The sequence below is a fragment of the Sander lucioperca genome, chromosome 16 (genome assembly GCF_008315115.2).
Source record: "Sander lucioperca isolate FBNREF2018 chromosome 16, SLUC_FBN_1.2, whole genome shotgun sequence".
Classification (NCBI taxonomy): domain Eukaryota; kingdom Metazoa; phylum Chordata; class Actinopteri; order Perciformes; family Percidae; genus Sander; species Sander lucioperca.
Genome location: NC_050188.1, coordinates 7492834 through 7506369, shown reverse-complemented (window position 1 = coordinate 7506369; position 13536 = coordinate 7492834). Strand labels below are relative to the sequence as shown.

At 43.1% G+C, this 13536-nt stretch overlaps 1 protein-coding gene across 1 annotated transcript; it reads left to right on the top strand.

The window, feature by feature from the left end:
• The first annotated feature begins 6639 nt into the window (after positions 1 to 6639).
• agr2 (anterior gradient 2) lies at positions 6640 to 11469 on the top strand. Its single transcript, XM_031279197.1, has 8 exons — positions 6640 to 6726; positions 7319 to 7440; positions 7527 to 7590; positions 7671 to 7723; positions 8027 to 8103; positions 8668 to 8731; positions 11060 to 11143; positions 11230 to 11469. The coding sequence occupies exons 2-8, from the start codon at positions 7332 to 7334 to the stop codon at positions 11277 to 11279; spliced, it is 501 nt and encodes a 166-aa protein (XP_031135057.1). The 5' UTR covers positions 6640 to 6726; positions 7319 to 7331; the 3' UTR covers positions 11280 to 11469.
• Positions 11470 to 13536: the final 2067 nt, after the last annotated feature.

The following is a 13536-nucleotide window of genomic DNA, read 5'->3' as shown; positions in this document are numbered from 1 at the left end:
AGTTTGTACACGTGTTTGTGTTGTGTCCACAGTCTGAAAGAAGGAAACAGCGCCCCTAGTGGCTGGGCTAGTACTGGCACATACTATTCTTAGAGCCTCTCCAGCAGTGGAGCTCCAAACCTGATGGGGCTCTCGACAAGTATCCAAAATGAAAGGCTTCATCCTCTGGGGACTTTGGATTTCATGTAAATGTGTCCATTAGATTGAAATATTTCTTGTGTAAGTGAGGGTCTGATGACACACTGACACACTACAGGTGTCCCCAGTGTCTTAGTGATGTCAGACCTCAGGGCTCGCTGTCAGTCAGCTGGTTGGAGATGACATTAACATTAAGGGACAGGGACTCCTTAATGTTGCAGCTCAGTTTGACACTTTCCCCTCTTGAGTTGTCTGATTTGGCAGTTACCCTGTCCTTTCCTCCCTGGAATTCTTTGTCCTCATTTCCTCGTCATGTTGTGAATATCTAGGAATGCATTTGTATACAAAGATGATGATTTCATGTACATAAATAGCTATACAGATGACTCAAAAATAAAAATCTCTTTGTTGTAATGTTCTGTTGACTGGTTCTGATTGGCTGGTCCTGTCCCACACTTTACAATGCTGCATGTTTAGCCAGAGAATGATACTACAAAATGATACTGCAAAAGTCCGAGGGCTGAAATGCACTGTTGCTCGTAGGAAAACGTGAAGGAGGGACATTCAGAGGCCTTAGCTGTTTTTTGTATGTTGTGTAATGTACAACTTGTATGCCATTTACATGTCTGTCGGTCCATAGGTCCACCACTCAACTGATGATGAAGTTTGATGGAAGGTGTTCATATTTCATGTTCCCGTCAGGATGAACAGGGAGAACTCTTCTGATCCTCTGGCTTCCATCATGTCTACATGTTAACGTTTCCAACACTTACTTTAAGAAGAGAGAAAGACATTCATCAGCCTCAGCTGTACCATACAGTCTATGAGCTGTACTGTGCTAATGGTGTTTACTGACCATTAGCTAATGTTAGCATGCTAACATGCCTGTGACTGCTGGCCCTGGGACTGACCTACTGGACCATGGGCCACATGATACCCGCCTAGCATGAGAATGTTAGCATTGTGAGCATGTTAGCATGCTGATGTTAGCATCACTGTACCTATAGCCTGACAGAGCTGTCAGCGTGGCTCTAGACTCTTATGGCGTTTTTCCATTACATGGTACCTGCTCGACTCGCCTCGACTCGACACACTGTGCGTCCGTTTTCCATTGCAGATTTTAGTACCGCCTCAGCGTGGCTGGTCGTTATGTCGTATCGATGCACACACCAGCGCACAAGTATAAACATCAGGCCACTTGAGTTTGTTTTACAGTTCTGTGGAGGCTCCACGCAGAGCTTTAGCCGTAGCCTGTGTAGCCTATGTAAAAGTGGCCTGATGTTTATACTTGTGCGCTGGTGTGTGCGTGGAGCCGGCCATGTGTGTGTGTAGTTAGGCTACGGCGAAAGCTCTGCCGGAGCCTCCGCAGAACTGTAAACAAGCGGCACAGTAAACTACTGTGACCTAACGCGACAAACACACAGAACGTTGAAGGTGTGCGTTGCCAGAAGACACATTTTGTTTAAAATTAAGCTGGAGGCAGCAAAAAAAACAGCTGGCTAAACTGTTTAAAAATAGCGGGTTTGTTCAGGACACCCCCGTCTGTCGCTTTCACGTCACCTTTTTGGCTCACCTCAGCTCGCTTGGAACCTCGACTGAGGAGGTACTAAAAAAAGTACCTTTTTTTCGTAATGGAAAACCAAAAAAGGCGAGTAGAGTCGAGGCGAGTCGAGCTGGTACCATGTAATGGAAAAGCCCATAAGTCAACCAATCAGCCCCACAGAGCACACTGTTGACATTGACCTTTACAAGGTATTAGAAAATATAAGACTGTTCAGAGAAAGTGGAAATGCCAAACGGTGTGATCTATCTCATGCGTTTGCTCTCGTTGAACAGTGAGGTTGTCAGTGCACCTTAAACCAGCCGGAGCTCAGAGAAGTGTGGTTTATATCAGGGCTTTCAAAGACAAATGTTCGTTCATTTCTAATAGAATAACCCCCGCGTTCTAACCTGATCAATATTCTCAATTTGACTCCTTTTTTCTTTCTATTTTGCACAAAGGAATAGATCCTTGCTATGTGACATGATAGAATCCGAAGACAAAAGCAATGTGAATACACTGTTCAGCACATCATGTGTGTTAGTATTTCTCATCTTTATCTGAGGTGAGTTCAGGTGTTCATGAGCTGCTGCATTTGCTTCACTCTGAACAGGAAGTTGCATCCTATTTGAGCAGGCCAGCCAATAGCAGAGTGTGTGTGGAGCGGGTCAGCGTCAGATCCGTGTTATCAGGGCGGGCCTGAGTGTTAACAGGAGCGGCCTTTCACCCGGCCCTGTAGTTCAAATATTTACCATGGTGCTGTAACAACACACGGATACGGGGGGGGTTGGGTGGGTGTTAAGGACACCTCAGCACTGACTGCTCCCACATCCTGCTAACACAGCATCCGACAGGCATTTGTTCTGTTCTTTAGGACATCTGGTTTGTCAAGCATTTTACTGGAAGAATGTAATACAGAAAGCCTTACAGAGGAATGCAATTCATATGATATATGATTTAAACCAGTGTACCATTTGACTGAATGCTGTAGCCATTAGAAACAGAATGAACACACTGTGTGGTTCATCATCATGGAGATGGTTCATCATGTGACCTCAGTATGATGATGGGGTGTATAAGGGGGTAGAAAACACAAGACTTTCACCCAGGAAACGGGTGTTCATGTCCCGGGAGTACTATGTTTTAACCAAAACCACAATCTTTTTTTCTCTTGGTGCTCTGTGCTCTGTGCCCAGCTCCAAGTCACCTTTTCTCGGCTAAATTTACCTGTAAAGATCGCTAAACATAACTGCCATGTAACCGGTTGTCAAATGACCGGTCACATGATTTCCTAAGATATTATACGAATTGTTGTGCATAAGTTTTTGCTGCAATCTGCAGTCTCTCCAGGATCTGTTTCCCTCCAGGATGTTGAGGCAGGCAGGAAAGATTGTAGCCGATTCCTCTCACCTTGGACACAAACTGTTTGAACCCCTCCCCTCTGGCAGGAGGCTGCAGTCCATCAGGACCAAAACCTCACGCCATGAAAACAGTTTCTTCCCCTCTGCAGTCAGCCTCATTAACAAGGCCCGGACCCCCACTGACATTGAATCTAATCCTACATCCTGTCCTCTGCACATTCTATATATCTTGAACGTTTGCACATCTCTCAACATTTTCACATCCTGCACTAATCCATACAGCGTATAAGCATACATTCTTAATGTTAAATGGTTATATGTATGTGTTATTTGTATTTATTGGTTGTTTATTTCATATTTATGTTCAATATGTTTGTTTATGTATGCACCAACAACCATAGCAAATTCCTAGTAAGTGCTACTTACTTGGCAATGAATCATTTTCTGATTCTGATTCTGATTCTGATGTGAATGCGTGCAGGTAACATACTGGAGAATAAAAGTGGGCCCAGTACTGAGCCTTGTGGGACGTGAATGTGATCTGCTAAAGAGTATTATGTGTTTATCGCAGCCTAATGGATCATAAAAACTCATCAGTGAGACTCCCTATTGCATCATGAACACACACGCTGTACTTTATTCTGACTGAATCCCACACACACACACTGTACTGCTGCCGCACATACTCACCAATGCAGAAAATGTTGATTCATTTTTGGGGGCATTTAATGGATAGGACAGTTGTAGACAGGAAAGTGGGGAGAGAGAGGGGAAGACATGCAGCAAAGGGCCACAGGTTGGACTCAAACCCTGGGCTGCTGCGGTAAGGATTAAGCCTTGCTACATGGGGTGCACGCTCTACCAGGTGAGCTACCAGGGCGCCCCCCTTCTGTTTGTTTGATAAAAACATTGAGATATAAAGTCATAAATACAATTCTTTCTGATCCCATTCCTGACCTGGACTGGCACACAGCCAGGACTACAGAGCCTGTTAGCTCACTCATTGATAGACAGTGTGGGACAGGGCTGTCCTGTCTAACTACTTTTGGCTTGATTATTTTTTGGCATTTAAACTTTTATTAAACAGTCCACAGTGAAGAGGCCGGCAGGAAACCAGAGGAGAGTATGAGCAACAGCAGTCGCCTGCCGCTGGAACCATTCAGCTGCATATAACACTCTTTCAATGTTCACCCTTTCGCATGCTGACATTTCCAAAAATTGGTTACACACATGGCAAAACCTTTCTAATAGTAACCTCCAAGTCTTGGCTACCTTTCTATTTCTTATTGGCAAATATGTAGTGTTTATTGTAACAGAAGGTATTTTCCCAGAGAAAATCCAATAATTATGTCATCTAAACCCCCCAAAATCTGAGAAAATCTATGAATGAATGTATCTTGGACACTCCATCTATGACTATGAGGCCATGTGACAAATAAACACAGCAGTCCACTGTCGGCAGCGTGGGCCGTGTGGAAAGTAGCAGTAGAAGAAACACTACCTCTACTAAGCTTGTTGGCTTGTTAGCTATAAAGTTTAGTAAGTCATTAAATAAACTATCAAGTCAGCACTTAGAAAGTTTAATAAGTCATTAGTAAACTATCAAGTCCACAGTTATAAAGTCTAATAAGTCATTAGTAAACTATCAAGTCAGCAGTTATAAAGTTTAATAAGTCGTTAGTAAACTATCAAGAGGTCCATTAGCTGGAGGATGATTTTCCCCTACCTGGCAATCCAAAAATCTTCTTACAAATGACTTATACATAAATGATTTATTAATTGTGTTGTCTTCAACCTTGAAAAAAAACACATTTTTTTCGACGTTTTTGACGCCTCTTTTTTCACAGTTTGTTTTTGCTTTTTCCAACGTTTTAAATTGTCAAATTTTTCTTCTACACATTTTCAGCGCTTATTTCTACGTCCCATATTTTCTGATATAAAACAAAAATTAAAAACAGGTCAATTTGACCCGAAGTAAACACAAGGGTTAAAACTACTTGTTACAACGTATACACTCTTTATAACGGGTAGTTTATCAGAAGCAATACCATGTGTTTGTGATATTGAAACAAAAACACAAATGTATCACAATAACCAGGAAAATGGATTGAAACATTAAAATGCAAATTCCTACACCAGTAAAAACATGCATAATCTGCATTTGATAATATGTTATTGTGCTTGTGTTTCATGATTTCATTCCCTGCTTCTTGTTTTTTCTTCGTCTTTCTTCTTTTTGTAAAAGTCCTGTAGTGGGAACAAAGCACTGTAACTGTTCACAAGGAAAGCAACGAGAGAAGGACACAACAAGAAGAAGCTGTGTTTTAGCAGCAGAGGAGGAGGCCTGTGGACGGTTAGAGTTAGTGGACGGATGGCGTGGAGCGTTAGAGTGGATGGTAACCGTTAGTGCACTGTTAGAGTGGACGGTTAGAGTTAGTGGACGGATAACGTGGACGGTAAGCGTTAGAGGACAGTTAGAGTGAACGGTTAGAGTTAGTGGACGGATAGCGTGTAAGATAAGCGCTAGTGCACGGTTGGATGGACGGTTGATGTGGGCGGTTAGAGTGGACGGTTGGAGTGGACGGTTGAAGTGGACAGTTAGCGTGGTCGGTTGGAGTGGACGGTTAGCGTGGTCGGTTGGAGTGGATGGTTAGAGTGGACGTTTGGACTGGACGGTTGGAGTGGACGGTAACTGTTTGTGGACAGTAACTGTTAGTGGACAGTTGGAGGTGGAGCTGCTGCAGGATGTAGGGCTGGGCCTGAACAAAGCTGCCATTGAGAGCAGAGCACACACTGTTGAGATGCTTCCAGATAAACTCATGCACAATACACCTCAATGTCCTCTAGACACTATCATCTTTATTACGAACATGTCTTATTATAATGTAAGGCCCAGTCTAATTAAAAGAATAGGATTCCACAAACTGTAATCAATAATCAGAAAGGCTAATGTGCCTGGATGTGTCCTGTTTGACTATTCACTGCAGCTGTGGTTCTAAACCAAACATGCTCATTGTTCATCTTCATCAATCTGTGTTGACTTTGTAGGAGAGACACATTCAGTTACACTTTGTGTGTCACATAAAAATTAAAAGATAAATCATCATCCTCTTCCGTCTGATGGTGTTCCTCAGTTAGAGCTGAGCTGTCCTTGGATCCGAGCCAATGTCTCAGCACGTCACACATCAGCCTGCTGTGGACGCAACCAAACTGCTTGTTAATGACCCCTAACAGTGTCCACACTGTTAGAAAGGGTGAATAGAGTAGAATAGAATAGAATAGAATGAATGGATGAATGAATGAATGAATGGACATGGCAAAGAACAGGTGTCTATGTCTCTAGCCGTGCACGAGCCGTTCTTACATCTGTGCACAGTTGAACGCCAAACTCCTTCGAAGAAGTGTGATGAGAGCAGCTTATTGGCAAACGCACATGGATGGTAATATAAAAAATAAAATCTTAATTTAAAATTGGTTCCTTTATATTGTTCCCCTAGCAGCCACACTACATTATTTGGCAATACACACGGAAATCTCAAATTACCTAAGGGGGGGGTTGGGCGGGGTGGGGGAGGGGATTGGGGGGGGAGAGGGCGGGCCCGCAGGGGAACGGCTGTTTAAATACGGGCAGGTGAGAGTGCAGGTGCAGCAGATCCTGGATCACTCTCAGCTGAGCAGTCAGAACAGGTAAGAAAATTTGAATATTTTAACTGCGGGGAAATCCCCATCAATGCTGTGTAATTTTCATTTTTATTTCTGTATAAAACAAGTCTGTGATTCTGATCCCAACCATACATTATTCTGTAATAACTTTCAACAACTAGGAAAGAACTTGTTAATGTAGGCAGAAATGCACACCACATTCCAACAACTTCTTTCTCTTCACTTAGTCATTGGGTGGTGATGGCACAGTGGATATGGCACATACCTTTGGTGTGGGAGACCTGGGTTCGATTCCCACTGCAATACATCAACCAATGTGTCCTTGAGCAAGACACTTAACCCATAGTTGCTCACATATATAGCAAATGTAAGTCGCTTTGGATGAAAGCGTCAGCTAAATGACATGTAATGTAATGTTTGTGGTCCGGTGAGAATGCCAATCAAATTGGGTTGTTCCGTAGGAGGAAGTGCTGAAGGGTACAAGTCAACCCGGTTCCTTCTAAGAGGGAAGGGAAAGTTTACCTTTCTCGCATTCCTGCCAAATGTGATGTAATTTTGATACTGTTCCTTCATTGGTCACACAGTTTGAACATTTAGTCTGTTCCTCATGTTTCAGTGAGTCTATAAAGATGATCAAAGCGGCGTTGTCGGTACTCCTGGTCCTGGTGACCATGTCCTCCACCTTCGGGAAATACATCCCCAAATCTGGCAAGAGGATCCCTCAGACTCTGTCCCGAGGTCTGTGAACATCAGCTGCACCTCTCACACTAAAGTCCAGCGGGTCAGTACTGTCTCTTCTCTCTAACGGCTCTGTGTCTGTGCAGGTTGGGGGGATCAGCTGATCTGGGCTCAGACGTACGAGGAGGCTCTGTACTGGTCCAGGTCACGGTGAGTCCTGCTTAAAACACTGACGCTGGCAGTGATTAAAGATGATGAATAAATGTAAGTGAAACTGATTTGTGTTTTAGAAACAAGCCTCTGATGGTCCTGTTTCACCTGGATGACTGCCCACACAGCCAGGGTAAGGCCCACTCCTGACTTCTCTTATTTCCTTCATTAGAATTAGATTAGAATTAGAAATAGATATAATTAGATTTCTTTGAATGGGGCAGCGTCTAGCTCGAGTAGAGCGTGCGCCTCACGTAGGCTAAGTCCTCCCCTCTCTCTCTCTCTCTCTCTCTCTCTCTCTCTCTCTCCCTTTTCCTGTTCATCTTCACTATCTAATGAAAATAAAAGCTTTCCAATGAATTTGAAAAACCTTTTAGAGGAGCAGCAGTCATTTGTTTGCACATGTTGTAGAATTGAAAACCTGTTTCTCCTGCAGCTCTGAAGAAGGTTTTCTCTGAGGACAACAAGCTCCAGAAGATGCTGGATGAGGACTTCATCGTCCTCAATCTGGTGGTGAGTGACAGGACTTTTTAGTCTGGCTCCACAAGGTGTCTTAAAGGTGCATACCACCCAATCTGTATTCAAATTTGAGCTGCTTTCAAAAGTATAAAACCTTTAAAAACCTTGTGTTATACCAATGTATTAATACATTTATATATTAATTAATTATAATGAATGTATTCATATTGGTTTATTTTCCTGTTCGTCTCTATAATATTAAATATTCACCACGCATCAATTCAAGTTAAAGTTCAGCTTAGTTATTGTTTACCCAGAGTTTGATAGTCATCTTATGTGAACAGTCATTCTATCGTACTAACTGGGATTGGTGCACAGACAAGTGTGACATCACCTTTTCCAAACGTAGCCCTGCCCACCTAAAGCTAGTGAAGACAGCTGGGACACAAATACAGTACAAAAGGCAGAAATCTCTGATGCCAGAAATACTAGTGTTGTTCCTGTGTCCCTGTAGGCTCCATGGGGATCAGACAGTAGGTTTTAGGGCCAGCGCTCTGAGCTGGCATGGTTCACACTGTGATATGTCTGACCATGTGTTATTCCTTTTCTCGCCTCCAGTATGAAACCACAGACAAACATCTCTCTCCTGATGGACAGTATGTTCCCAGAATCATTTTTGTTGGTAAGAGCTATCTCCTAACACAACTCTTTCTGTTCCCTGTTCACATGTTAAAGGTGCAGTAAGCGATGCTGCGTGAAGATTGTTGATATTTGAACTTAACCCCCCCTTCAGAATCTTCGCACCCCAGATTCATAGAAGCGCATTTCCATAGCAACCACTTCTGTTAAGTGTCTCTGCTGACTTAACGAAATATGGCAGAATCGATGTTAGCTCACGTTAAGTTGTGGATTAGCAAACTGTCGATACTGCTGTAAAGCCAGCCAGTTGGGAGCAGCCATCACAAACAATAGCAAACGGGTGAGGTTAAACTGACCTGTTGAAAACAGCAAAGCTAACGTTACTCACTTCTCCATAACCCAAGCCCTCATCAGTTTTCATTCCTTTGAAATCACCAAGGTTTCTGCAGCGTTGAAACGCCTCACTGATGTTAACAAGGCTCTTTCTCCTTTCCCGCTCATACAACTTCTTTTTAGGGCCCGAGCGCTGACAGCGGCGAAATTTATGTATTTTAAGGGTTTCGGGAATAACCGTGCAAAAATGGCTCGCTAGCGCCCCCTAGAAAGTTAAAAAAATTGAGCCCCTGCAGTGTGTTTAACGTAGACTCACGAAACTTGGTACACATATGTAGCATGTCAAGATGTACAAAAAACGTCATTAGAGCCATACCCTAAACCCAACAGGAAGTCCGCCATTTTGATTTCAAAGTTCGAAATTAGTGCGATTTTGGCCATTTCCACATGTTGTACTTTAACGAACTCCTCCTAGAGATTTCATCTGATCAACTTCAAATTCGGTCTGTACCATCTTAAGACGTTAAAGATGAAAAGTTGTTAAAAGAAAAACTTTGTGACATGGCGGCCATTTTGAGTGTTTAGCGATGAACCAATAAATTGTTGTAACTTGAGGGTATGTTGTCGTATCTGCCCGAAATTTGTCACGATTGACAAGGGTCCACACCTGAGGACACCTACAGGGCAAAATTGACTTTTGGTCATAGCGCCCCCCGCTGGCAACAGGAAATGCACCTTATATGACAAACATCATCCTATTTACATGAAACTTATAATGTGTGGTCTACATGGGATACTGAGCTGCCCCCTATACTTTAACCATGCCCACTTACTCAGGCCACGCCCCCTTTCATAACATTTGAACCGTTTAAGGTAGAGTATTGTGTGAGGTGTCATTGAACTCAGTAGAGAGTTGCTTCTTCATTGATGATGGTTTGGCCCGCCCCCTATGCTTAAGCCACGCCCCCTTTCTCAACATTTGAACCGTTTAAGGTATACCCTTGTGTGAGGTATCATTGAACTCAGCAGAGAGTTCCTTATTCATTAGTGATTGTTTGGCCAGCCCCTCTGTGCTTAGCCACGCCCCCTTTCATAACTGTTGACCCGTTTATGGTAGAGTCTTATGTGAGGTATCAATGAACTCAGCAGAGACTTCCTTTTTTATTGGTCATGGTTTGACCCGCCCGCTAAGCTTTAGCCACTCCCCCTTTTATAACTAATGATCCGTTTGATGTAGACCTTTGTATGAGGTATCATTGAACTCAGCAAAGACTTCCTTCTTCATTGGTGATGGTTTGGCCCACCCCCCTATGCTTAAGCCACGCCCCCTTTCATAAATGGTGACCCATTTATGATAGAGTCTTATGTGAGGTATCATTGAACTCACCAGAGACTTCCTTTTTAATTGGTGATGGTTTGACCCACCCCATATGATTTAGCCACGCCCCCTTTTCACAGCTAATGAACCATATGATGTAGAGTCTTGTTTCAGGTATCGTTGAACTTGGCAGGGAGTTCTCTTTTCATTGTTGACGATTTGCAGTGTCTGAGTGCCGCGCGAATGCACGGTCGCAAGGAGCGGCGTCCGCCGGTAACCCCGATGCACGCAGAGGCACGAGGGCCCGTCCATTGCTGCTTGCAGCTTTAATTTAATTTGTATTCTTCAGTCCTCTTTTGCTGTTTCTCTGCCAACTTGTCTTGTTGATACCACCTTTATGTTGGTTTTCCATTTACACAGCCAGGGCTGTGAAGGAACACCAGATTTTTTTCCACGCACACATAAAATAAAGAGCTAGCTGACCGTAAGGAGATATTTACTGAATTTCACAAAAAGTGTATTGGATTAACATTGCTTACTATACCTTTAAGTTACTCAGCTAACACTTCCTGTTTCCTGCTACATCATTGGGTTGAGGCTGAACATTTCAGTTTTCATATAGAAAGCTATTTTTGGTTGTAAGATGCTTTTTGCAAGTCATATTATCCAGCAAGGAGTATATACACAGCTGGTGCTCAGCCAGTCCTTCTGTCTTTACAGACCCCACGATGACGGTGAGGGCTGACATCAACGGTCGCTACAGCAACCGCATGTATGCCTACGAACCCAGCGACGTGGATCTGTGTAAGTGCCACAGCTAACTCATGAGGTCTGTTTGTGTCCATGGAACACACTGATTCAATGGAAATGTTTTCGCTCTTCCCCCTCAGTGAAGCGCAACATGGAGGCGGCTAAGAAGCTCCTGAAGTCTGAGCTGTGAGCGTAAGGACGAGCTCACCGTGTGGCCCTGCTGACCTGACAGGAAGCTGCTGTTTACACATAACAATACGCACTGGAAAGTTCCTTCACTGGTCATCTTTTCTCCTCAAATTCACTTCCTGATTCCTCACTTTGTTATTATTGCTGTGCATCCACAATGTCTTTTAATAAATATGGAACTGTTCATACAAGATCGATAGTCTGCCTTTTCATTCACCAACAGAACTCAAACTAAAACATGAATAATATACAAAAGAATGACAGGACTTCAATGTAAAAGCACTCATGCTACTACTGTTACTGTTAGAGCTGCTACAAACTGAGAGCCACCATATAACAGGAGCCTCAGTATATAGAGCTATTTTACAGTGGGATCTGTATTCCCTCAGTAAGGCCTGCAGGGCACATTGGTCTCCTACAAGGTTGCCAGTCACTTAGCTGGTTAGCCTGCCTAGCCTATTAGCCAAGGTTTGGGGAAGTTACTGATACTTAACACAAGTTAACGGTTAACATACAAGTACATACTATGTGATCCATTGTTAATGGGAAATATTGCTGCTTTAATATATTAATAATATTAACAGAGGGTTAAACAAAACACTCTCAATTGCCTTTTTCTTTAAACCAAAGGCACCATCTAGTGGGCTCAGAAAATGAATGAAATGGTGGCCATCCCTACTGTACATGACATCCAATGTCAAGACTAACCACTTATAACAATGTAATGTAATGGGAACACATAAGCACCACCTGTAATATTAATGCTTCAAGCATATCAAATACATTTCTGAACTAATGAAGATTCATTCTGCCACCTGGGTTGAGACAGAGGAAAAGACAGAATAAGTTGAGTGTCATCAGCAAAGCATTACAGCAGTGTTGGCCAATTGAAGCTTTATGAAGCTTCATGAAGCTTCATGATCATTTTCTTTTTTCCTGAGCCTACTAGATGGCACTCTCTGTTCAAGGAAGGGTTTAAAGGACACAGAATTGCTGTTTTCTTTAAAATGGTTCACAAAGCTTCATGAGGCTTCATTTGGCCATCACTACATGACAGCCAATGTCAAGACTAACCACTTATAACAATTATGGTGATTTTCCATTACATGGTACCTGCTCGACTCGCCTCAACTCTACTCGCCTTTTTTGGTTTTCCATTATGAAAAAAAGTACCTGGTACCTGCTAACAGGTACTTTTTTTAGTACCTCCTCAGTCGAGGTTCCAAGCGAGCTGAGGTGAGCTGAAAATGTGACGTGAAAGCGACAGAGGGGGGTGTCCTGAACAAACCCGCTATTTTTAAACAGTTTAGCCAGTTGTGTTTTTTTTTGCTGCCTCCAGCTTCTTCTGAAATAAAATGTGTCTTCTGACTGTGGCAACAACACCTTCAACGTTCTGTGTGTGTGTCGCAGTTTATTGCGGCGCCGCTTGTTTTACGGTTCTGCGGAGGCTCCAGTCCAGGCAGAGCTTTTGCCGTAGCCTACGTACACACACGGCTGCCTCGACACACACACCAGCGCACAAGTATAAACATCAGGCCACATATTACATAGGCTACGGCAAAAGCTCTGTGTGGAACCTCCACAGAACTGTAAAACAAACTCAAGTGGCCTGATGTTTATACTTGTGCGCTGGTGTGTGCGTCGAGACGGCAAGACGACCAGCCACGCTGAGGCGGTACTAAAATCTGCAATGGAAAACGGACGCACAGTGAGTCGAGTCGAGCAGGTACCATTTAATGGAAAAACGCCATTAAATGTAATGTGAACTAGCACCACCTGTAATATTAAAGCTTCAATCATATCAAATACATTTCTGAACTAATGAAGATTCATGCTGCCACCTGGGTTTCAGACTGAGGAAAAGTCAGAATAAGTTGAGTGTCGTCTGCAAAGCTGTGGTAAAGCCACGTGAGTAAATAACATGACCAAGCACCATGAGGTACTTTAGTAGTAAGGCTACAAGGTTCAGGCATAAAATCTGTCCAAGTCAACAAAGTTGTTCAGATTTCTTCCAAACTGTTAATTTGACTACAATCAAACAAAGTTGACGCTTTGGTTGAAAATGTCTAAAAGGTACAGGTCACTAAGCATGTATTTTAAATAAGCAAAAGAACAAGCAAGATCCTCTGCTCATTTGAGTAACGTTACATCCCGGTACGATACACAGAGACATCGTAGCTTCAGCGAGATGTCATCCATGCGACATTGAAGTGTGTAGTCTTTGTAATTACGTATTTTCACAGTCTTATACTTCAACA

Bases quoted from the DNA above. Each gene is read 5' to 3' on its own strand.
- agr2 (XM_031279197.1), top strand. From the start codon at position 7,332: ATGATCAAAGCGGCGTTGTCGGTACTCCTGGTCCTGGTGACCATGTCC. The intron at 7,591-7,670 runs GTGAGTCCTGCT...TTTGTGTTTTAG, and splicing joins CTGTACTGGTCCAGGTCACG to AAACAAGCCTCTGATGGTCC. The intron at 8,104-8,667 runs GTGAGTGACAGG...TCTCGCCTCCAG, and splicing joins TCATCGTCCTCAATCTGGTG to TATGAAACCACAGACAAACA.